Below are 27,812 nucleotides of genomic sequence, written 5' to 3' on the forward strand. Positions count from 1 at the left end.
AGCAGCGTGCTAGAATATGCTCCAAACCTTCTCCTCAAAGGGAGAGGAGGCCATAGCCCAGCAGTGGGAAATTTACAGGCTGCTAATGTATGGTCGCCACTGCCCGTACACATTGGTGCCGTAAGAAATATTAATGATACCTTAGAACAATGCGCCATTAACCTTAAGAACCGAGAGGTTATGTCTCTTGTGTCTGTGGTTACCCTGGCTCAGTTACCCTTCAAAAAGGAAGACAACAATATTCAGTATTTCTCTTTGCCGGTAAAATATATGATGTGTGGTTGCCACATGCCCTGCCGTTTGTGGTAGGACTTTTTACAAATACAGTAAATATTAATACGTTTTATGGATTAGGAAAAATGTATGATCGTGTCTTTCTAACTAATCTCAAGAGACTATATTATGACGTGATGAAAACCGATAGGTCTACAAATCCAACCAAAGAATTTTGTTGTTTTAGAAGGATGACGCTTTCTGTTTCAAACTCCGTATTCGCTGAGAGACCTATAATATCCAACTTAATGTCCAACTAAGGATTTGAATCTGGAACGATTAAATTTGTAACCATATAAACCACCCGATAGAACAGCGCAGGTTTATAATAAATATATTCAAATATTGTGTTGAAAATATTCCGAAACACCGAAACGAGATCTATTAAAGCTCGTTCCACAACTACGGTGTAAAATTTAAATATTCTTACGATATATTGAACATACTTTATGGAAATAGTTATAAATCCTTTAGAGCTGAACAAACAAATAGAAGATCTCTTGTTGTATAAATACTTGTGTATTCGTTTCTAGTATGCAAGTTAAACCTATTTTAATGTACGCGGTTGCATTATACTTGAATTTGATTGTTTGTTTAATACTACTAAGTACATACCATACCTGCCATGAGACTGCATCGTTTGTTTAATGGTTAGTTTGTATGGCTGCTGTTTAATAATTTACGGAGTTCAAACAAGTTCGGGCTAAACATTTTTGCGTTTTTCTGTTAAGATATTTGTATATTTCTTTTAGTTTTTCGGAGTCGGCAGATCTTTAGCGCCACACTGCTATCGTTCGGAAATCATGTAAATTGTAACTGTTGGTCCTTCACTAGGTCCCTTCAAGTTGTTTTGTACTGCTAGTGAGGGAAAAAAGTTATGTGCACACATATCATGTGCTATTTTATTAATCTAAACAAATCTCCGCAGACGTGTCTTCTGTTCTTATGATAAAAATCAAAAATCTAAATCAAAATATACTATATTCAAGCAGGCCTTTATGAGCACTTTTGAATCGTCATTTAACAAACTATATTATGTAAAGCTACCAACGGTTCGGAATGTATATTGTATCGAGAAGAACCGGCAAGAAACTCAGTAGTTACCCTTTTTCAACATCTAAAAATACAGTCATGTTAGTTAAATACAAATATATATGTATGTTATATATCCTGCCTGGAAATCAACAAACATTAACGCCACGCTTTTTTATCATCTATATAATTTTGTATCGAATAACATGCCTTCTTTACCAATGTATTTTTTACAAACGATTTGAATTTATGAAAAGGTAAAGTTAAAAATATCTGTACATAAAATAATGTAACTTGTCTTTTATTTTAGTTTACATTTTGAATGAGCCAGCGTTGGCTATTTCCAACAACACAATCTTCAATTTTAGTCTTATTCTTGCAACATATTATTATATTTACGACGATGATTATTTTTTTTTAACAAGTGGACAGACCGGCAAAGGTGCTACCCGATGGTAACTGGTGAGGTAAGCACAATGTTTAGACATTAGCACTATGAGAGATATTCATTTTCAATACATTGCGTACGTCAAATTAAGTCCCTATGTGCCTGTAGTTACACCTACTCAACCGTCAAACCGGAATAAAATAATACTAAGTCGTACTTGCGGTAGAATACCTTTATATTTATTATGCTAATGTCGTAGTCTAGTTAAAAATCAATATGGCTATTAACCGTGTATCGTGAGTTTGAGTCCGTATAAGTACCAAGGAGTTTTCATATGCTCAATTTGTGTTTATATTTAATTTTGCGTTGGGTAGGAAAGGAAAACATCGCGAGGAAACGTATAGTCGTCTTGTAGGTTTGAGATCAACTCTTCGTACGAGGTCCTCTGAAAAGATGTTGAGTAAATCATTTCTGGACTAGATTCATTAAAATCTAGACTAATATTATAAATTAAGACACGAAAGTAACTGTCTGTTTGTTGCTCTTTAACGACCAAACCACTGAGTATAATTTGATAAAATTTGGTATAAATCTCTTGAAACCCAGGAAGGAAATAAGCTAGTTTTTGTCTAATACATGACGACCAACCCTTAAATCTCGAAGCCGCGGCCGACAACTAGATACTTTACTTTACGTTACTTTACAACAAGATTAACCAATTTACCATTTACGAAATTTAAAACGTTTATTAAGACTAAATTAATAAATAAGTCTTATTGTTCATTAAAAGAGTACTTTTTAGAATTTTTTAGAAAAAAACGCCTGGATTTAGGCTCGGTTTCCATCACAGGACACTAATTATTGTAAAAAAAACAGCATTGTAAATCTGTTTATTTGAAAAGAGCAACTATGCGAGTTTCTTGCCGTTTCTTCTCGCTGGAGGCTGCTTTCCGAAACGGTGGTAGTATTTTAATATTGACGATTCAAAAACGCTTCGTTGTGAAGTTTACTTGAATAAAATTTATTTGATTTGATTTGATTTTTCAATTTAATGTTTGATTGTTTATTTTTATTTTATATTTAACTGTTTATGTATTTGTCTTTGCTATTATTATTTATTTAAAACTACATTACTAATCAACTAAATTACAAATTACTTGGTAGTAGGGCTTTGTGCAAACTCGTCTGGGTAGGTACCATCCACTCATCAGATATTCTGCCGCCAAGCAGCAATAGTTCGTATTGTGCTCCAGTTTGAAGAGTTAGTAGGTGAGTAGTGAGTGAGTTAGTAAATTACAGGCACAAGGAACATAACATATTAGTTCCCAAGGTTGGCGGCGCATTGGCGAATATTTCTAACAATGTCTATGGGCGGTGGTGACCACTTAACATCTGGTGGCCCAATTGCCATCCGCCTACCTATTACTGCCGCTTAATACTATATGAATTGAATAAATATATTCTTATGATTATTACAATAAGCAGCAAAGTATAGTAAACTTGTGCGCCACACGCACACAAATTAGTTGAGAGCGACAGACGAGCCGCCTTTGCCGTTACGGTAAATGATATGCCATGGGTTTTAACCTCCAAATAAATAATGACGTTATTAAATATAAAAAAATATATATTCACGTTCACGTCGAATTCAGAACAAAAGTATAACAAATTTTAATCATAATTAACATTCGATATACGTATTCGTTTTACCGAAAACAATAATTAATTAGGAATAGTTTAATTACGGGTGGAACGACGGAGTTCGTTGCTGCAAATTAATTTAGACATATCATTTTAGCTTTGAAATAATTTGTCAATGTTTCAATATGCGTTTCATTAATTGAATTATATTTAAATTGTTTAATCAGAATGGTTGTGTCAAATGTTTTAAATGTTTCGCTGTTTGTATGGCTTTGTAGAACAACAGGCCTGACTGTTTTATTGATTATATTTCTGGTAGACTTTGAACGTGATATAAAATTTTATACTCAAATTAATGTTGGGTTTTGGAAGACGAATTCAGTTGAACTCATGCTATTCTAACAAGAAATTGTAAAAAAAGATATCCATATAACGTGATCTATTTAAATTTTTTCAGGTACTATTTATTTAAATATTAATTAAAAGCATGCAAACTGACCGATAGATCGCCGCCGTAGAAGGGGTGAATGACGAAAGTTTCGTTGCCGATGTGAATGACACCGGACACGCCGTTGCAGGTATGAAAGGCCGCAGATGCGCCTGGGTAATCCTTAACGGTGCCGTGGTAATAGCAGTGCTCAATTTCCTGAAAAATAAATTGCATTTATATAATTACTATTCAATTGTAAATCTTTTTCGATGAGTTAATTTTATTGGATTTAAATTAACTTTGCGCCGGCTCATGTAATGGGCTCTAGTGATAATACGTACAGCAAAATTGAAATTATCTGTATCTTTGTGTTCCGGTTAAGAGGTAGAGTAAGTAGCACCCTGTGAAGGCTTTCCTTTTTGAGGAGAGTGTTGGGAGCCTACTCCACCACTCTGATCCAATGCGCGTTGGTAGATACACATGTGGCATAATTTCATTGCAATTGGATACATGCAGGTTTTCTCACGATGTTTTCCTTTACCGCCGAGTTCGAAATTAATAATGATTTATTACAAATTAAGGACATGAAAATTCTGAGGTACTTGTCTGTTAAGATGCACGCGTTTTAACCGGGCCATCTCGGCGCAGTAGGTAGAATTACCAGTGTAATTAGTTGGTAACCCCAACCTAACACTTTATGATTTATGTCTTACTAAACGAATTTAGCCATATACTATTTTAGAGACTAATTTAATAGCTAACTGCGAAGGGTTCACTATAGTGCACAAGCGAACATGTACGGCGCAAATACATCTTATATACCATGGTTGATACAAAAATGTAGGGCTTCCCTACGTCGTCGTTTATTCTAAGGTTTGGGATCATTCATTTTAGAATTGGTAGTACATTATTAAAAATCAATAATCAAGTAAAATTATTTTTGTAGATCAAATGCTTTGATATTCAATTTGATTTCGTAATGTAAAAAGTTTACAATTATTTGCCTTTGTAACATTAATCAACAAATATTCCAATGACTATTTTTTTTACATTTAAATTTGTATATTTCATTGTTAATATTAAAGTGTTTAATTGTTATTTTTTCATTGCGTTGCCGTTGCATTTAAACTAGAAATTAATTTACTAGTCACGTTTGAATTTAAATATTGAGATATTTCTTATCAAGTTCAGTTACTATTACTTATGTTATATACATAGAAAACAGTTGAACGCGACTTAAAATAATAATATTATTTATTTAACGAAATATTCTAGTCGTGATAAATACTAAGCCACTAAAGGTCGTTTTATTGTATTCGCAAAATAACGTATTTTTTTAAATAAACAAAGTGTTTTTTTTTCATTTAAAACTATTTTTATGTAATTGTGTTTTATGTAATAGAAAAGATTATAAAACCAAATAATTATTAAAGTTAAAATGTTAATACCGTTTGAAAATTCACAAATAAAAGTCTTCAGAGAAATTAATGAATCTTATAATAGAATTTCAACGAAGTCCATAGCCCTGTAATATCTCCTTGTCATTAAAAAAATCTTCCTCTCCATGAGACAATAAATCACGACGGCTGATTAAATTATTTCCGTTGTCTGTTTATAAATTAAATAAAAGAAGATCGCGTCCAATCAGCACATTCACCTCTGTGAAAGAAGTGAAAATTAGCGTCGGAAAAATAATGTACGAATATGATTTATTATTTATTTAATAATATATAAATTATGTCTTTATTTCATTTGCAGTTGAAATACTTAGAGAGGTAGTGCAAAAACTTTCATTAAACGTATAAAACCTCGCCTCATTGCCGCACTGGTTACAGGCGGGCTGGTTCATTTTTTGCACTGAGGATCACATGTGCGATTCAACGGGGAAATGCTGTTAGTATTCTTGCCACCACATGACGCGTCATGTCGGTCGGTGGGTCAAAATTTGTATAGTTAATTTTTTAAATTTTTATTCTTAAATAGCTAATATTAATAATTCTTATGTAAATAGGGCTTAATTAAAAATGTCTATTAATAACAAGGTACACGATTGGTGCGATCTTTGCAATGCCTTTAATTCGAGCATTCGCTTGATTGGAAACAAACAGGTCATAATTAAAAACGTGACAGCGGAACAGTAATCGTGTTCCGTTTGTTTTGTAACGATGTTTGGAGACGGTTGGAGGATCGTAAACACTGCTAGTTTGATAAGCGCAAAAATAGCGACTATATTGTTGTATTGAAATCGAAATATACTAGACATTATTCCATTGTATTTAATTAACCTACAGATGTATACTTAAAACGGCGTTAAAGCGTAACTACTCTTCTCTCTTCTTCTTCGGTTGATCTTGGAAGAATCTACATTCCAAATTTAAAATTCATCTTGTAAAATTACGATTCAAAAGTGCATATGTATACATGTTTTTTTTTTTTTTAGCGAAGTAATTAAATGATAATTCCTTATTCAGATAAAAAATGTTCGTTATAGGGCATAAAATGTAGATTAAAATTATTTTATACAGTATAACATTCTGATTTCTCCAAAACTATCTTATTTCAAAGGATTGTACTTCAAAAGCACGTAACCTCAAGTGCAGTCATCATTCACACACTGTAACCCCAATGGAGGGCAAATCTAATACAGGAAATACTTCAGATGCAGGACTAGTCTCACGTGATTTCTGCTTACAGCATTTCAATTTTTACACTTTTTGATGTGTAAGCATCTTGCGTCTCGGAGCCTGGTAACCGTTAACTGAGACTTTGAGTGTCAAAGGAGTAAACGTAAGACTTCGTGCGACAGGTGACTTCAGCGTACGATTTGTTGTTGTTGATGTGTGCGTGTGTGCGTGAGTGCGGTGGGACCTAGCTGTACCCCTAGCACGAGTTTCAATAATGTTTAGAAAATCTTGCGTTAATAAGCGCTCAAAAATTGTTTTACTTGCTTGTCGTCGTGTTTGATCTCACTGGTCTGCAGTCTAATAAGCATTCCAGCGGACTAGCTGTCCAATACATAAACAATATATATATCGCAGGAAAGGTTCCTTAACCATTCAACGAACAGCCTAGGCTTTTTTCTAAGCGGCTTCGTTCAATTTATTTAAATCAACCATCAACATCTTCCGTTCATTGAAGGCTACATAGAATTAATAGAATAGAATATATACATGCCTTAAGCATTCCCGAAAATAGATATAGATATACTAAAAATATCCTGTAAGATTAATTTATAAAGTTATATGTTGTCATATTATAATATCCTAAACTAACCAATATGAATATATATGTTTTATATATAATTAGTTGTCGTCTGCGGGCGAAGCGCTCGCGTTGCGTCGCGTAGGAGTCGGTCGTTAGATTTTAGGCATTAAAAGTACCCTATGACCTTTCTTGCAGTTCGAGCTAACTTCATACGAAATTACACTAAATTTCATCAATATATCTATATTCTAATTAATTTGATAATTCTTCTTTCATATTTAGATATTTTAAGAAATAATAACACAAGTGCATATGCTGATCACGGTAGCGTGACGCCTACCGAAGGGACGTTGAGGGTGTCGCTGGTTTTTTAGTGGGTATTCCGGTGTACTAGTCGACCTGGGCAACGGGGAGTCCCACATACATCCCCACTTCGCTCGGGGCAAGCGCGTAACGCGTTTATCAAACGTAAAACAAAAAGGTGCATTAGCTGTCCACGACAATTTATATCCATTAATATTACATACGCAGTTTATTAGAACATGTTTTCCATTACGGTTCACAAGAATGGCGCAACAGTCTACAACGCGCAACGATCACAAACAAATGTTTTATGCATTAAAATCGTGTTATAATGACGGTTGAAAAACGTTGAACAATTAAATATCATTTTTCACAATTTTCAACAATTTTTCAACATCGCGCAGCGTTCTGAGCGTGAAAAATGAGACTATGACCCCTTGATTCATCTTCGCTTCAGATGACAGCGGCCAGTGTAATTGCGAAATACGAATGAAAAAGAAAATGTCAAAATAATCTTTTGTTTTCTCGTTTTGAGTGAATGCTGTTTTACTTTATCTGTTTTTAATTATTTTTCCATTTTCAATTTCGAAACTAGTCATTTGTTTGTGGACAACACTAGTAATCGCTTGCAGCTTCGAGCGCGTGCTAGCGATAAAAAGCAAACTATGACGAATATGTTTTGAAGTTATAAATAATGTACATAATATTAAAATGGATACCAAGCAGTAATATCATTTTGCAAATCTCAAAATTATACTAATGAAAATTTCGGAATATATTTCGAAATTATATCTGAAAAATTCATAAAAAAAGACGGGAAACCGAAATTTAATTACAGTCACGCTCGGAGCTAACATCTAGCGGATATTTACCTAAAAAATTTTCAATTATTTCCAAACGAAGCGAACTATTACTTTTTGGAAAAAAAAAGGAAAATCTTCGCATCGGATGTTTCGCCCATACACGATCGTGCGCCACCCTTACTAAATTAAACAAGGTGGCAAGAAAATTCAATCTAATCTAAATTTCCTTCAATCCAATTTGAATCCCCCTCCCCAAATCCCCCTTCGGCCCTGGGAGGAGATTCGAAGCAATTTATTTCGATCTCGTCTTCTGTACGTCAATGAAAAGATGTTTAGCGTTTCGACAACTAACTCTTTTCAACGTAAACGTCTTCTATGGATTTTCTATTCTTAAGAATTTAGAATTTTAAAGTTCTACGCTAAGTCTGTTATGACCTTTTGAATAGTTTTAAGTTTTCTTTTAGTACATTTTATTTAGAGAATTTCCCTCTTAGATTTAAAAGAACGCTATTTATGAAGTAATCAAATTGAACAGTGGATTCAAACTTAATATTTTTAAAGACATTTTGTAACTAAACAAAAATAAAAAAATTGCTTTCTTGTAATAAAGAGAAAAATATGTTCTTTTGCTAGCTCAGGGCTAAAATTATTATTGTAAAAAATATTTTTCTTTATATTCTATATCGAATATAAAAAGAAAATGATGAGCTAGAGGAACATAGTTATTTTTGTTGCTGCCAAGTTTACGATATGTCTCGCGTTGCGTTTACTACCATTATGATACCGATAGAGTTTTTGAAAATTTTTAAATTTTTGCTTTGTGTGTACTATTAATTGGTAGTAGATAGAAGGAAGGTGTGCCAGCCAGTTTGAGTAGGATCCACCTGTTTAATACGTATTCTATCAAATAGAAACATTTAGTATGTTGTGTTTCGATTTGAAGGCTGAGTGAGTTAGTGTAATTTCATCCACTAGGCAATTAATAATATCTCGGTTCCCAATGTAAACATCAAATTTCAACTACAAAACAATGTTTGTTTCATTTTATAAAAGTAAATAAACAAGAATATATTTTTAGATACGTCTAAAAGCCCAGAAACCAAAATTTTTATACCCCCATAAATTCCAAGCGAAAGACCTCGCTAAGCGGCAGACGCTCTGGGTATCTTTACGACGAGGGCCAAACTTATCACAGTGTTTGCATAGCTACAGAATTCGTCCATTCCTCACGCCCCGCCTGCTGTTAATCCCTTGTCGGGAAATTCATACGGAAATTGACGATAGTTCACTGTACGTCTAGTGCTTGTTTTTTCCGATGTTGTTCACGGAATTCTGTGCTGTTTCAGTACTTTTGTGATCTACTGTAATCGAATGATTTGCTACTATTATATGACGTAGAATATTTGTGTACAAATCTAATTATTAAATTAAAAAAAAAGGAATATCATTAAAATCATTAATTTTTTATTCTGCAAAATTTATCGGAACTGGTACTGCTTTTAATCACCAACTGATGGTTTTTGTTTCCTTTTGTAACTTGATACAATTTAATAAAAACCTTTACTTTTTTTATCAAAATCATCATTTTATGTGATTAATTCCGTTGTATCATAAATTAAACAAATTGTATAATGATATTTAGATAAATTGGAAATATCCAATTAAAACTACGATGACTATACGACTACGACGATATAATGATTCCTAAAATACTATCACGATAGTACTAATTTTGAAAGAAGTATCAAATCTTATTATCTTAACGTCAAGAAATGTATCATCAAATAAATGGTCACCTCACAGAATAATAATATCAAACCAGAATTTCGAGAATATAATCTCGCCACCTCTGTTGAAAATGAATTTTTGTTGGAAATATTTTTGAATCGGATGAATAATTCACGAGTTCTTTGTACAATTCTACTAATATTTACCGATTTATTCTATTATAATAACGACAATATAAATAATAAAATAGCAAAATAAAATAAATTTAAGTTCAGAATTTCTCTCCATGTGCAATTCAGTATTTGATTCAGTGAAATCCTAAAGCGTTACCGGAGAGTAACCGATCAAATTCCCAAGTTTCATTGAAGGATACTGCTCAATGGACTTGCGTTCTTCCATCAAAGCTCCGATTTGCTTTTGTCTAAAACAAAACTGACTATTCCATATTAATATTTGAAATGCGAAATTTACTATTGATTATCAGATAAATTAATTAATTGAAATTAATTTTATCTTGAAATTATCGATGATAAAAATAAAATCTTTATGAAACATCGATCAAATAAATAACATTGTCTTTTTTCTTCGTATGTCAAATCAGTTATAATATAAGGCTATCGGGCTCATACTGAGTTTAGCTTTAATTTTCCTAAAATTAAATCTAATCATCTATCATACAAACTGTAGACCTAATTTCATCGTATTTGAAAATGTACATGTTTATAAAAATTGAATTATTTGATCTATGTCACTGAATAACCGTAACGGCTGATTCTTGCGAAATTATAGACTTTTTAAATACATTTTCATTCTATAATTCCCTTTGAATCTTTATGAATTGAAAGCACAATGGTTCTGCGTTATAAGAGCAGTATGAAATGTCGATGTGGAAATCGTAGTTTTTGATGTACACGTTGTAATAATAGGCATTGTTAAAAATGATTTCATAAAATATCGGTACACAGAGTTGTACGAAACGACCAAATAAATACTGTATAAGAATAAAATCTGTAATAAAATATCATTAAATGACCCTAGTACTGTAATTAATTAAATATTTGTGTAAACATAACAGACGATCGACGGTTCGATGAACTTGAGGGCTTTTTATTTTTAACAAACGAACCGTGGTTAAAACGAAATATATATAATTACGATCGCATCGACTTTATGCTGGGCTGGTTGGGTTTAATTAAACTTTCCCCAGGCTTCATGCCTGTGTCGATTGCGTATCGGAGCCGAGATATTTATCGAATTTATGATGTAGAACAGATCTCACCGACTCACATCATGCGTAGGCTTTGTCATGACCGCTGCATATTTTAAAATACTATTAATTTAAATTTTAGTAAATAAAATATAGTGGATGTTTGTTCTGCGTTTCGAAACTATACGTCCAATTGTGATTCAACTTTGCCGAGATTTTGGTCATCAAAATGCCTGGTCCTAAAAATAACAATAATTGTTTTTTCTATGTTTGACCTTTGATATAAAAGTTTAATTTATACTCTTGTTCTACTCGTGCGAAGTCGGCTTTGAACGGGGCAGTGGTAAATACTTTGATTTTTTTTGAGAGGTTCTTTATCAAAACTATTTTTTTAATTTAAATATTAAATAAATATTATAGATGAGAGAATAACAAATATGACAGACGTTAAAACGTTTATAAATAAAGAATTTATAAAACGTATACATAACTCACGAAATTCGCTTTTTCTAATACGAATAATAATCCTTTAATTTCAGTACGAGTCGTTGCAAAAAAATACATTTTCCTACTCAAAATCTAACAAACTACCCTCGGAGTGGGTAATAATTATATTTTTCGCACCAAGTGGCAAACAGTGACTGTTTTTCATAGTCGAGGACCACTCATGGACGGACGAATTGTTACTAGAGATTGTTTTATGTCAAGTGGGAGTTAGGTGCGTGTTGTAACAGCGGCGCATATTGTTTTAATTTAAATTTATCTAGTTGAGTATGATCTGTGGTTTTATTTAAAAATCTTATTTGTAAAAGTGATTTATTTTTTTTTAATTCATAAATTGCTGTTGCATGGTTGATTGTGTTTACATGGGCTAGTAGACTAATTATACAATAATATGTTAAATGGAAATAAGATCATCAGTATTGTTTTGTAAGACAAGAGGTTCCTTGAATACTTTTTTTTAAATATTTTGAATTTTATTGATGTTTCAAGTACTTCATATCTTTACGACGATAGAAGAGGAGGATACACGAGAAGTAAACACGAGAAGTGTTCCTTTATCAATGTAATCTAAACTATTATTATTAATGCGAAAGTAACTCTGTCTATCTGTTTGTTACGCTTTTATGGTCAAACTGAACCGAATTTGATGTGATTTACTACGAAGCAAGCTTGAACCCCAAGAAAGGACGAAGGCCAATATACAAAAATCAATACATAGTACTGTTGAGTGCCCGTGTAATTACAGCGTCTCTCAGCGTCCAGTGTCTTGCGGCGGTGGTGACCACTTACCATCAGGTGAATAACTTGCCATCCAAGACAAGACGTAGGTTTCATAGGTTCCGCGTAGAATGGTGTACAGATTAAGAAATTATTTTTATTTCTTACAATATCTACCAGTAGTAAGACGACCACATACCATCAGCTTTCCCCTTTGAATTACCATATTATATGAAAGTGGATATTTAATTTTTTTATTTTATTAGTGTCACTAGTGAAGGTGACCATTTACCATCCGATGGTCGTCTAACTCCCAGTTACAGAAAAGTCTAATATTGAAAGAGAAATGTTATTTGTAATAGATCAATTGTTCTTACATAGTTAACCAATTTGAAGTAAAGATTGGAATATGTCGCCAAACTTATCAATCTTTCGAACTGTCAGTAACTGAGACGTATTTTGATTGAGTTTTAAGAATTTCCCGAACCTCGGCAACCAAGATTAAGCGATGGAGTAAACTTAATTGTTTTCCGATAACTTACCAAAAATGAAAATAATTCGATCAGACAGGTTTTATCAAATATATAACTTTTAAGACGTAAAGATAATTAAATTTGCTTTAGTAACATTGGATAGATATCTCAAAGTCGTTTCAAACTTGAAAATAGCTAAGTTTATTTTAAAGAGTTTCCATTCGATATTTTAAACTTATCGACAAATTGTTCTAAAGTCAACTGATGAACGTTATTTTACATGAAACACAATTTATGTTATCGATGTGCGTTTGTAGTTAATAAATTTGAATATTATCTTTTCTACATATGACATAGTCAACGATGATTAGTGATTGGTGACAGCATCTCGTTAAATATGGAGTTCTTTTTACTGTGAGCAATACTAGCTTATCGTACTGGGTCTCACTTTATCGTAATACATATTGGTTGGTTACGCTACACGAATTAAGCCGGAATTATTTGTACCAACTTTTTAACAATTGTCGTCATATTTCAGGCAAATTCACCCAAAACCTTACTTACAACTAAAAATCCTCATGAATCATTTCATCCATTGGTGAAAACCATATGAAAATTAGGTCGGTAGTTTTCGCAAGAGACTTTATTTTATATCATGTAGTGATTAATTAGGTTTAGATTAGGTTGGTCATAAGGCAGTGTTGTATAGACAAATCAATGACAATGTCATGACCTTTGGTTTCGAATTTTCGAAAATATTTTAAAGCGATCATACAGAAGTTGAAAACTGAAAATTGTTTAATTCATTTAGTACTCAGCGTTGATGGAAAACATTGTGAAGTAACTATGTTTTGGTTAAAAATCTGCTATAAGTGAATTGGATCAGCTCGGTGGAATAACCCCCCCCCCCCCCTTAAGAATGGTGACGCCTTGCAGTGGGTCTTTTAAAAGTTATGTACTTTTACATTTAATACGAGGTTTAAAATTTATGATATAGTAATATAGATTTTTTATTCATTTTATTTATAAATAAATAAAAAAGTAATGTAGATAGATTTACTCGGCGGTAGCGCTTTGTGTAAGTCCGTCTGGGTTGGTACCTCCTAAATATAATATATATTTTACCACCAAACAGCAATACTTAGTATTGTTGTGTTCCGGTTTGATGGGTGAGTGAGCCAGTGTAACTACAAGCACAATGGATGTAGCATTTCAGTTCCCAAGGCTGTAGTGCATCGGTTAAAAAAAAATGCCAAAAAAAGTCGAATTTATTTTAAAAATGCACCTGCATTTTTATTATAAAGACAATTTCATGATAAAATCAATACAAAGAACGATTGATTCATATCTTTCACGAAAGAAGATATCATCAACGCGTTTCAAGCGATCCTTTCCGCATTACAAGAGTTTTGACGTAAAGATGGTTTCATTTGTCAAATCTCCAATATTGAAGCAATCCAAGAACGCCAACCTTTCGCCGTACAAAGTTTTATTTAGTTACGTATGTACGTGAATTGTTGAAGTGAAAGATTCTTGCGATACGCTGGTATTTTAAAATATATTTCTAGGTACGCAAGTAAGGATATCCATATTGCTTTGAAACATTAAAAAGGGCCTACATATTTATGCTTTTCCTTTGAAGATAAAAATCTTGTTTTGTTGAATATTCGTTGTCATCAGACAAGTGTAGTATTTCTAATATATGTTAGGATATATCTTTACAAATAAAATAAATAATAGCGCCACATTCAACAACCCCATTAGGAAGCTGTCTCAGGGGTTCAGAGATATTTATGTTACCGTCAGAATTCTACTCAGGATTAAAGTAGTCGGTACTTTAATCAATTGAAGAAATATGTCAAAACTTATTTTCACATGCTTATGTTACATGGTTAGGATTGGCAAATGAACCATCTGATGGTAAGTAGTCCCTATCGTTCTAAGAAACATTCACCATTTCTAACACCATAAATATATATAGCCAGCAACATACCCAGGGTATCAAGTAATTTGGCATCATGTGCCTATAATTACACTGGCTCGATAATAATACAGTTCTTTAAAACTCTTGACTTGAAAAGTGATTTGTTAGGCGGACGGGAAAATGGGCCACCTGATGATAAATAATCACCACCTCCCAAACACATTGGCACTATAAGAAAAAATATCTATTGTTACCAACCTTGGGAACCAAGATATAATATGCCTCGTGTCTTAAGTTACACTGGCTTATTCGATCTTTAAGCCGGAACACCAAAACACTAAGTATACCTGATGAGTGGGTTGTACCTAACTAGGCAAGTTTGCACTAAGCCCTACCACCAAGAAATAATAAATAATCCTGACTAAATAAACACAAGCGGAAACACACGTATGGCATAAATAATTGTTTATAATAAACATATGTAGATCGAAAGATTAATTCAGTAACTGGATGCAGAAAGAAAAAGAGTAATATACTTTTACGATCATATAACTGTTGATCAAAGCGCTCCCTCGCCCCCTTTCGCCCCATGCTTATACTCGTATTTCTTATGCGTAATACCAGACAAGTTTTAATTTCTTTGAAACTACTGAAAGTCTTAAGGCAATTTGCGTTTAATTTATTGATATCATACGTTTTTGTTTTTAAATTATTTACGAGAATTACGTCATCAACGCTATAATTATACTGATGTCAGTTCATAGATTATTTTGGTTTGCAATTATAAACACAAATGGCGTTTGCTTGGGCTCGAATATGCAAAGTTCAATTAAGATTTTCTACAAGAAGAAGAAATTTATTGATTGCTTATTCTACTAAATATCTCAGATTTTCAGTATAGCAATAATTTAATATATTCTTACAGTTAATTTGTTATTTATTGACTGTCAAAAGACTATAGATAAAAATATGTTTTGCAATAATTCTTGTGTTCCCAATTTTGAAGTCCAAATCGAAAAGAGTTCAACTAATAAAGCATAAAGCATCGCAGAAACAAGAAACTGTGGCCACACACATGAAATTTAAACTCCAACAGAATACATGTGAATGTTGAAATTTTCAATACAATAAAACGTACGTAGTTTCAGAAATCACTTAACCAAATTGAAGCTCAATTTGTCTAAATTGCTACAGAATCCAAACTTCCCGTATGAAGCAAAACAAACTGCGAACCGGTTTCATTTTAGTAGTGACGTTTTCTCGTATCTCTGCAGTTTACGAGAACCGTTTCGTACCACTTAATCTTCTCTCCCGCTTTCTGCCAACGATTAAAAGTTTCAAAATGATTCTCTAGTGTACTTAAGAACATGATTTAAATAAAATTGAGCGATGTCATATTTCCTGCATTCGCTTTAACTTGTTTGACTTGTTTGTGAAAGGGTATAATTAGAACGTATTTGCGGATTAAGTAGCGTAGAACGAAACGGCCGAGATTATGAAAATAAATCTGATGTCTGTGCAATTTTTACTAGTGGACTTGATGGTAGAAGTCAAACGCTAATGAGAAATCCAAAATTTCGCTTTGTATCAACAAAGCACGATGTTTACCAAAACAAAGTAAAATGCTACGTTTTTAATTGACATCATCAAAAGCACTGGAAAAAAATAAAGGTAGAAAGTATTTCATCGCAATGTACATAATCGATTTTTAAATCATTTGCTTTCTATATCATAGCAATCAGCTAGCATTCGCTTTTGCACTGGATCTCTATCTTTAAAAAATCCTCCGATAAGTAATATATGCATCCAAGATCGTATTTTATCTGAACTAGAATCTCGACTAAAAAGTGATTTAATAAAGACAATTCCTTATATATTGGATCGTATATGGTCTATAAAATCGCTTTTAAAACATTTATTTGATTGTTATTCGAATTACCATTAAATGCAAAAGAGGTTTTATGTTTTGAATGATTCGAAAGTTTCTATAAATCATAACTTACCGTTCTCACTTCGCTCTCGGCACCATTTGCGAGGTATTGCGTTTGCTTCAGATTCGGCGCTAGCAGTTGCCTGCAACAAAATTCATTGATTTAGCCTTATTCAATTTGAAATATATTCTTATACTATTTATGTATATATAACGTACTTATATATATTATTTATTATATTTTGTCGAATTTACATAGCATGCAGAAATATTAATTACTCCTTAAAGAAGGTCTTAATTATTGTACTCCACGCATACAATTAAAATAACTTTTTATACGAACGTAAGGTTAGTGGTCACTATAACTCATGAGCACAAAAAAATTGGAAATGCTGCCCCAAATGGATCTAAAATGTTGTGTCCGTGAGTAAACTGGATCACTCAAATTTCACCATCAGTATAGTAAGTAAAGTAAAGTTACGGCCTTTAAATGCTGAGCTTAGGCTTCCTCTACCGTTCGGAGAAGGTCTGGAGCTCATTCCACCGCGCTGCTCCAATACGGGTAGGTAATGTGTCAAAATTCCATTACCAATTAGAAATTAGACACATGCAGGTTTCCTCGCGCTTCTGTGAGTGTTCCTTTATCGCCAAGTACGAGATGAATTGTAAACACAAATTAAGCACATGAAAATTCAGTGGTGCTTGCCTGGGCAACATCAGTATAAATAGTATTAATATGTATGTAGAATATGTCATAAGTTGAAGATAACTTCCCACCAAGTTAAGTTCAAGTATTATGATTTAATAATAATATCTTAAGATAATACAAACAAATAATTCAGATTGAATACTTCATTACAAACCTTGTTTTAAACGGAACAAGATTGAAAAATATACGAGCACCGACTTTACTGGCAGATCTCGTAACTTGTTACAATTTAAAGCAAAAGTTACGTTCGTATCGTTATGTTTTATCAGTTTATTTGTTTCTTCAGTTACTTTAGAAGAACTTACTTTATGAAAACATATAAGTTGGTAATCATCAAAAGATTTAGTCGTGCTTTATTGTATTTATATACTATGTAAATAAACAGAGTAACTGCTAAGTTTTATGCCGGATCAGAAAAAAAAAAACGGTTCACCTTAAATAAATGATTATTATTAATTAATTAATTTAGTGTACGGATTATAACGATACCCAAAATCTTTTCGGGTGTTTATTGACATACTCTGTAATGAAAATGGTGGAAAAGAGTAACTACTGAGTTTCTTGCCGGATCTTATTTGAATATACTTTTCGAACCCGTGGTACCTTTATATTCGATTTAAAACATGACGATTCAAAAGTGTTTCTATGAGCCCATTTGAATAAAGAATATTTTGATTTTTTTTTTTACGCTTTTTAGATAATACGTAGACTATAACAAAAAAAACTCTTACCCTATTTTAATATTAGTAATAAATTAAATTTAACAATTGCATGTAAAAATGAGGTACATAAGGACTTGAGGAGATAGGTTTAGGAGAAAGAACTAAGTAGATATATTTTTGTTGTTTATTATATAATATTTTATTTGTAATTGATAAATATAGATGAAAAATAAATATAGAAAAATATAGATATAGCAGAAGAGAAGCTTTGTTAGAATATTGAACATACATATAGAATGCGATTATGTTTTTTTATAAAATTAAAATTCTAGGTTACACACTGCATGTAAGAATGCTAATGAAAATACAAGGAACGTCATATAAGATCTAGCATTTCTTGATTTTCATAGAGGAACAATCATTTAATCAACACACCTTTGTCAATGTTAATGAGTAACTACCGAGTTCCTTGCTGGTTTCAGTCTGCACGCAGTCCGAACCGGCGGTAGCTTTACATTCGGCTTGAATAAAGTATACCTTCTTTTTTTTTTTAATAAATAAATATTGTACAACATCACATACATTACTCTGATCCCAATGTTAGCAAAGCACTTGTGTTATGGAAAATCAGAAGTAACGACGGTACAACATACACCCAGACCCAAGACAACATAGAAAACTAATGAACTTTTTCTATATAGACTCGGCCGGGAATCGAATCCGGGACCTCGAATGGGCGTACCCATGAAAACCGGTGTACACACAACAGTTGTGTGTACACCGGTTTTACATTCAATTAAAATTACTAACATTTGTAATAGTTATTTTGTCTTCACCAATTCTATCAATATTCGTTTCAAAGACGCGCCCTACGTTATAGTATTAACAGACAAGCATAGAATGATTGTTTTGTTAATTCTATTTGCATATTGTTAAGTAGTGAATGTTGCAATGTTTTGAGGCGAAACATAATTAATTTAAACCGTCCATTCCATTAACTATTCACATTACCTTCAATTTATATTTAAACCTCTACACGAGCTCCGCGCAAAATACGTCAAGCATTGTCCGTTTGCGAAATAATTTGAAATATACATTTATTTAAACATCGCACGTCATTGTCGACTGGATTTAAAATATTTTTTTGATCATGACGTTATGTATTCTGTGTAAGCATTTTCATTCCAAGTTCTCAGGGGATAGTCGAGAGCTGTTTTTCCATCGTCGAAATTCAGGCGTAAAATATTTCAGGCGCTGTCGCATGGATGAAAAAAAAATATATGTACCAATAGTCGGCATTTACGGTACGGTATTGATAAGTTTGTATTGTTATTGTTGAGTGTAAAAATATTATTATTTCGACTTTGACTTTGTTAACTTTGGCCTACAAATCTTCCACGGCTGAAAAACTTGTCAGGCAGGTTTGGAGTTTATATCAGCAAAAATCTTATTTCTTATATTACACAAACATACATATATACTGAGCCGAGATGGCCCAGTGGTTAGAACGCGTGCATCTTAATCGATGATTTCGGGTTCAAACCCAGGCAGGCACCACTGAATTTTCATGTGCTTAATTTGTGTTTATAATTCATCTCGTGCTCGGCGGTGAAGGAAAACATCGTGAGGAAACCTGCATGTTTCTAATTTCAACGAAATTCTGCCACATGTGTATTCCACCAACCCGCATTGGAGCAGCGTGGTGGAAAATGCTCCATACCTTCTCCTCAACGGGAGAGGAGGCCTTAGCCCAGCAGTGGGAAATTTACAGGCTGATTAAGTTTATGTTATGTACATATATACTAATTGCTAATTCGAATTAAATCAAAACGATATCAGTTTTTTAAGTATGTTATATTTAATACTTTGTCATTGTACACACACACATATGGTTAAAAACCGATATATATTTATTTCAACCGTATCAATCAATCTCCTTCATGACGTCATACCGTGACATAATACATTTCTCAATTTTAAACTTGGCACAACTAAGCTGTTAAGGAAATTATTGAAGTGTAGTAAATTGAAATATAGTTTTCTCTAGAAGTTACTAAAGAAAAAAAAATGCTGTTTACTAGTTAGCTGGTGGTTCTATCCATGAGAGACAGTACAAAATCCTACCGTCGATTTTATGAAATATATAATATAAACATACAGTACTATATATCAGTACATTATACAATATTAATTTGGGTTTAGGCGTTATGCAATTCGTCTTGGTAGGAACCCCTGACTTATCAGATATACCGCCAAACAGCAGTTCTCAGTGTTGTTGTGTTCCGGTTTGAAGGGTGATTCAGCCTGTCTTAAAGGAACAAAGGACATCTTAATTCCTAAGATGGTGGTGCATTGGAGATGTAAGGAATGCTTAATATTTCTCACAGCACCATTGTCTATGAGTGGTGGTGACCACTAACCATCACATGGCTCATTTGCTCGTCCACCTTCCTATATCATAAAGAAAAAAAAACGATGTCAAGCAGATCATTAGTTTTGTTGTGAATCTGGAAAAACAAAAGAGCAAATCTTTTATCATTCTCATATGGAAACGAAACAAAATTTTCTACGAGCTTTCCAGTAGGTATTTATCATTTTTATGACCTATTTGTTAAATTTAGAGTTAGTGTAACAAACTGCTTTGTCTAATATATCATACAAGTTGCCCGACTAGATTTATTGTAAACGTAGTAAAGTACAAAGTTGGTACTCGTAACGATCACAGAACAGGGGGTGAAATAGAAATGCAAATGCATTGATAATATGACAAATGAAATGCATTTTTTTAATGAATAAAATATTTTAAAAAAGGAAGAAATACAAAAAATTGACCCTAACGGTACCAACGGAGACCTATCGATTAAGGTCATTATTATTACGCAATCCCTCAGATAAGGTACATTCTCGCTGCAGCCTATGCCCCATCGTGTGAAGGTAGCTAAAACCCGCCATCAGCGAAACTTCACTCGTAAAATTCGGGATGTTGCCAGTAACAAAAAAAAAGTTTTTTTGTAGTTAAATAGCAGTTGAACTACTAGTTCACTTTAATTCACAAAATTGAACAATATGAATAATATTAAGATATTAATCAAATATTCGTGTTCCATTTCCGTTCTTTTTGTTCTAACGACACAACAATGGCTGCCAATAATGACGCTCATGACGTCAGGATGCAGTGCTCATTAATAGCGCCATCTGACGTGCAACCGAATAAATGAACACCCCGAGGCGATACAACGCGATTAATTTTCGACTTTATCCCATCGTGACACGGTCTAATTTATCGTGGCTGCAAAGCCATCAATAAGTTTTGAGGGATATAACGGACGTTTCAAATTAATATGAACGTTGGTAAAGATAAACTACGAACTTTCATTAGTTGTTTTTGTTCGCTATTTTAAGGCTAGAAACGTAGTCTGTTGAGAGTTTGCTTCGAAGTTTTAATAACACTGTTTAAAGTATAAAAATGGTAATGTTTTTTTAAAGAATACTAGAACCGTTGCATTATGATTAATGAGTCTATGGTTTTTTTTTTTCAATATTCCCGATGATTGTTAACAGACAGATCTGGTATTAGTTAGTATTAGGGAATAGTTACAATTCTACAACGCGGATTGGCGAATTGATACACATTTGGTATATATAATTTTATTGTAAATACAATCATGTATAATTACGATTCGAACGTGCTTTTAAAAGTTTATTTGGTTATTATTTACATTTTGAATATATTGTTGTATAGTATAACATATTTTTATTATAGTTACGTGATATATATTTTTTTGAATAAGTCAAACTTTTTTCATGATATATTACTTGGTGGTAGGACTTGCAACCACAACAGTTTGTGTACAAAGGACAGAACGCTTATCTCCTAAGTGGTGGCGCATTGGGGATGTAAGGAATTGTTGTTTTTTAAATTTAGCCCTATGTTATTCATGAAATAAAATATCGTCATTTAACTTAACTAAAGAGGTTATACATCCGAAAATTGAAATCCAATCAGTTGATTACAGAACTATATTTAAAGTAGAGCTACCGCCGCTACCGCCGATTCGTAACGTAGATTCTACACAGAAGAACCGGCAAGAAACTCAGTAGTTACATTTTTTCCAACAATTGAAATACATTGATGTTAGTTAAATACAATACTATCACTAACTCAAAGTCAAAGTCAAAGTCAAAAATCTTTATTCAATATAGAAGTGTTTACACTTGCTTATTGATTGTCAAAAATCTACCACCGGTTCGGAATTTAGCACCTCGGACCTGAGAAGAACCGGCGAAAGAAACTCAGCGGGATATATATATATATTTTTTTTTTAACCATTTTCCACGTACAATGATAATTATATTTTAGAAACTGATATAACTGATTTCTGAATCACGAAATCTCAGAAAGTATAACACCTACAAACTTGAAATTTGTCAGGTAGGTCCCTTATTGGGAAAAACGGGGGTTGGAAGTTTGTATTTTATACATTTCGCGCGGGTAAAGCCGCAGGTTCACCTAGTATAGTTCCTATATATATCCTGCCTGAAAATCAACAAGTTACCTCTACGATTTTTTATCATCTATATAATCTTGTGCTGAATAATATGCCTTATTTATGATATTATTATAATATGTATTTTTACATATCATTTGAATTTATGAATCGGCAAAGTTAAAAATAACGAGAGAGAAAACTACCAGTAAAAACAGGAATCATCAAAAAATCAACACGGGGTTTGAATATTACAAATATTTATATTGATATACCGACATTTCATAACTATACAGATATGTTTTTTATCTTATAGTTAAATATTAAGTAAAAATACCTACCTTTTTACATTAAAACCAGTATTTAATCAATATTCTCATAAATTCTCGAATCCAATTGCTATTACTTGTAAATTAATTGCAATCCAGAAATCCTTTTCAAATAAATATTTTAAATAGTACCCGTGAAGTATATTCGGTATAAGAATTAAAATGCAGGTCATAACGAGCTTCGGTTATCATCCCTCGACGCGGCGGCGAACGGAAATTTTTGTAGTAAACAAATTTCGCCAATAAATAATTTTCTTGCGGCAATTTTCGTTGAAAGTGGAACAAAACATGAGCTTATATATTTTAACGTCGTTGCTTAATTTTTCATTTCATATTTTGAAGTTGTTAATATGCACGAAATGTTTTATTAATATGTGTGTGTTTCTATGTGCTTGTGTGTGTAAAATGACGGGTAATTCCATCAGTTATTTAGAATATCATATATTTAAAAAATGTATATGTTCTAGTGCTAGTTTTTATTTGGGTTTTTATGTGTATCTGTGGTATATATTTTTTTGTGTCTAAATTATATATATAGACAGCGATTTCAAGTGAATTTAACTTGACACATCATTTCATTTTGATTTCATAGTGATTTATTTGATTTAAACTGTTTTTTAAATTCCATTGAGATCATTTACAGATCGAAGAAAGCAAAGACAAAATATTTAACAAAACCCTTATTTTATTCGTCACCCTCCTTTTTAGTTTCGTTTAATTTTAGTTGCTATTGACTGTCTGTAGAATAATAAAAGAATTATAATCAGCCTGTAAATTTCCCACTGCTGGGCTAAGGCCTCCTCTCCCGTTGAGGAGAAGGTATGGAGCATATTCCACCACGCTGCTCCAATGCGGGTTGGTGGAAAATTATTAATAAATTTCTTTTATTAATAAATATTAATAAAAGAATTAATTATATTTATCATAGAATTCCAACCAATTAGCGAACACCAGAATAATTCATTGATAAAATTTCATTCTATTCATTTCATTATTCACCGGTATTGAAAATAAAAGGAAAAATATGAAATATTGTCGCTTCCGCTTATAAATTACGAGCGAGCTTAATATATCTGGCATATTTCACTGCTCCTTTTGGCCGAGGGCGTCATGGCGGCGTTATTTACTTTATAATGAAAGAAAATCCCGTTTTGAACGATTCTGAATAGATCCCACGTGACCGTAACAGGATTGTATGTGGTCTTTATAAATTGCCACGTTCGGGTTATTCGGGGACTTATAGGGACTTAAATATATCTTTTACGAACAATGAAACTCCGCAAGTAATTGTGCAACCACGACCAGAAACAATGCTATTCATGTTTAAATCTTATAACAAAAAATATTGATAATTATATTCTTAAATACAAGATTATAATAATGAAAAAAAAAAAGCATGGAATTAGTATTTGTTGATTTTTAGTTAGGATATACCTAGTTATATAAATTGATTTGTACATTTTTCACATTTAATTAAAATGTTCGGAAACTACTGAGTTCCTTGCCGGGTGTTTTCGGTAGAATCTACTTTCTGAACTAGAGGCAGCTTTGTATATAGAAGCTTATATAATAGAAGCAAAGAAATATACTCGTATAGGAAACACATAGCCGAGATGGCCCAGTGGTTAGAACGCGAGCATCTTAACCGATGATTTAGGGTTCAATCCCAGGCAAGCACCACTGAATTTTCATAATGAATGTGCTTAATTTGTGTTTATAATTCATCTCGTGCTCGGCGGTGAAGGAAAACATCATGAGGAAACCTGCCTGTGTATAATTTCAACAAAATTCGGACACATGTATTGTGTATTCCACCAACCCGCATTGGAGAAGCGTTGTGGAATATGCTCCAAAATTTTCTCCTCAGAGGGAGAGGAGGCCTTCAATCAGCAGTGGGAAATTTACAGGCTGTTAATGTTATGTAAAAATAGGAAACACGGTTCGCACACACTAGGGAGTAGAGATCGGCGGCGGAAAGGGAGCACGACGGCACATGAGAGCGTCAAGACGTTAAAGGTCATGGCATATAAGTCGGAATTACCCCCAAAGCGCGCTAATAGATGTTTGACATGGCAAACATAACATTAAAAAGAACCTACGTTTTAATTCAAGTCCACAGAGCTATATATTATAAAATGATATTATGCGATTGTTAGTCTGCCCCTGAAAGGAATATTTGAATTATGAACAGCATTTCGCGTATTATGCCAGGTTTTGCATAATTTATTATTTTCAAAGAATGCCTCTTGCGGATTATTGTTCAAAGAGTCTACATGAAATAATCTTAGGTAATGTGTCTATTAAATATATGTTCATTATATAACCCTTTAAGGTGAAAATAATACAATAAAATGACAGCGACACAGTTCTAATTTAAACGTAAATTTAAAATTATAACATATGATATTTATGATATCATTGTACACATATAAATAAATTACCTTAGCACAACAAAGTCAAATTCTATACTCAATCCAAAGAGTTTTGATATGTTCCGTTTTTTTTTCTGCTTACGATTAGAAGTAGGATGTTAATATTTATTCCATCAATAGAGTACACATTTCTCACAAGAAGTCGTAGATAAAGCATAGTATTGTCATCGTTTTTTTTTTTAAGTGTTTAACGTATTATTTTGTAAAGATTTTTGTTTGTCTAAGATGAGCAAGTTTTGTCTTGGTGGTTGGACTTTGTGCAAACCCGTCTGGGTTAATGTAAACGTTTTAACACTACAATATGCCAATGATACATCTGGAACTTAAATTGTTATTCTTTATTATTAAGTTGATATGTTTAATTAGTGGAAAAGACTTAATTTTGCGTCAGACCTTGGTACAGTTTAAACATGTGAATTTATATTTATTCTAATACAAAAAATCTAAATTAGTTATAAAAGGCTTTCTGAATAAAGTACACATCACTAAATCTATTCGCCTGTAATTTGCTTATAATTAAGGCACACCCACGTCCACGCCCACGCCGTCGTATTTGCTTATAAAACAGTATGCGTTACTTAAAATACTTATTTGAATAAGGACTAATATAGTCTGTCAAATAAATTAAACTGTATAGAGTTTCAGTCGACGTTCAAATTGTGTTCTTATATAGAACTGAATAACTTTCTGCAGAATACAATAGTTCAGCAATAAGATCTAAAATCGTTCATCTCCAAACTAGATGGATTTATGACACAGGTACAACACGGGAAGTATTGAACCCTCGGAATACGACTTTCGATAGCACTCTTCGAAAATATTTCATACGTTGCATCGAAGGAGCAAATATGATATGCGTCTTCTCGTGGAATTGAAGATTTGATCGAAGAATGATGAGGATAAGGGAATGAAGTAAGTTAATAAGTAAATCCGGAAAACGGGGAGCATATCACCATACATTTTTTTTGATGGTAGAGTTTTGTGCTAGCCCTAGTCTGGGTAGGTACCACCCACTCATCAGATGATCTATCGCTAAACAGCAGTACTCAGTATTGTTGTGTTTCGGTTTGAAGGGTGAGTGAGTCAGTGCATTACAGGCACAATGGACATAATATCTTACTTCCTATGGTTGGGGGCACATTGGTGTAAGGAATGGTTAATATTTCTAATAGCGCCATTGCCTATGGGCGGTGGTAACCACTTAACATTAGGTGGCCTATTTGCTCGTCCGCCTAGGTACATCATAAAAAAATTTTACTTTAAGTACAGGGCTACAGGGCTGAACCTGGCTGAAACGATGGTGATGACGACTACAGCCTTTAAGTATAGTATGTTGTCATTGGTGATGAAATATAAAGCATTCTTTTAGAAATCTTAGAAATAATAGTTAAATGAAAAGTAAATAAAAAAAAAAAATTATTATCTAACGATAATAAATAAAACAAGGTTTCCAAACAAAGAGGTTTCTTAACAATCGAAAATGTTATAACAATTAGGTAATACTGATTATATTTTTTAAATATTGAAATATTAAAAATGTAGTTTTAGTTATTAGTAGAATTATATTAAGTGAACAAACCAAACTAATACACATTAAATATTAAATTTATAATCATCGAACACGCTTTAATTGTAAGAGACAATTTGTGTTATTTAAAACAAGATTTGAATATGCATTACCAAATGCATTGGATTAGTTAAACGAGACCCAATTCAATATTTATTGAAGGAATGGTCTGGCCAATCAAGCGTGCTGCCTTTTTACCTTTCGCTCGAGAAGTAAAGGAAGAGAAAAGTTTATAAAGAGACGACTGAATCAAGAAAAAACTTGCAAAAGTTTCAGGAGACCCTGCGAAGTTTGTATGCAGAGCTGGCGAATAAATTGATAATGTAGAAAGTTTATTTCGTATTAAAATCACTGAGGCAAAAACACGTTTTAAAAATTTTCATATTCGTATTGGAGCTAAGTTATGAAATATTAAAAAATGTTTGGAAAAATAATTTCAAAAAATTTAAGTTGTGTTTTTCTTTAACAAATATACTGAATCATAAGGAATAGTGTAAATAAATACACTTGATATGATTCTATAGAACATATACACTCTAGACAAACTATTATTTAATAACCAAATTATATGTAGAATTCATATCGATGCATTTCAAATGTTGGAAAAGAGCAACTACTGAGTCTTTTACCGTATCTTCATTCCGAACCGGTGCTTCGGTAACTTTATTAAATTTATTAAAAAATGATGATTCAACCGTGCTTGTAAAAGCCCAATTGAATAAAATATAATTATCTTGTTAAAATGATATCTATCTTTATGTTATAAAGTAGATATAGTTATATCGATAGTTGTCTTTTAGAGGTCAATTATAAGCAATTTAATTATATGCTTCATGTTAATATCGTAATTTTCATTTTTGTTTTTAAATAAAAATCTATAAATATTTTTCAGAGTGACTTAGTGATAAATTCACATTTGAAAAGGTTGTAACTACTCACGCTAGAATGAAATTTCTAACAAATTTAATACTGCTAGTAATATTACTGCAAACATTTTGCGAATAAATGCAATCTCTCGGAGTCTCATTTTAATATATTTTATTAAATTTTTACTTACAACCAGTGAATA

The 27,812-nt window shown here is 32.5% G+C and overlaps 1 protein-coding gene across 10 annotated transcripts in view; it reads right to left on the reverse strand.

Moving 5' to 3' along the window:
- Mmd (mind-meld) overlaps nucleotides 1–27,812 on the reverse strand; it is a 497,564-nt gene that overhangs the window by 90,274 nt on the left and 379,478 nt on the right. For all 10 annotated transcript variants that reach the window (XM_064215710.1, XM_026645750.2, XM_026645749.2 and 7 more), the window contains 2 exons: nucleotides 16,631–16,700; nucleotides 3,834–3,980 (listed from right to left, as the gene is read on the reverse strand). In XM_064215710.1, coding sequence (XP_064071780.1) covers nucleotides 3,834–3,980; nucleotides 16,631–16,700 — 217 coding nt within the window. The remainder of the gene's footprint in view (nucleotides 1–3,833; nucleotides 3,981–16,630; nucleotides 16,701–27,812) is intronic.

Source organism: Vanessa tameamea, chromosome 8 (genome assembly GCF_037043105.1).
Source record: "Vanessa tameamea isolate UH-Manoa-2023 chromosome 8, ilVanTame1 primary haplotype, whole genome shotgun sequence".
Taxonomy (NCBI): domain Eukaryota; kingdom Metazoa; phylum Arthropoda; class Insecta; order Lepidoptera; family Nymphalidae; genus Vanessa; species Vanessa tameamea.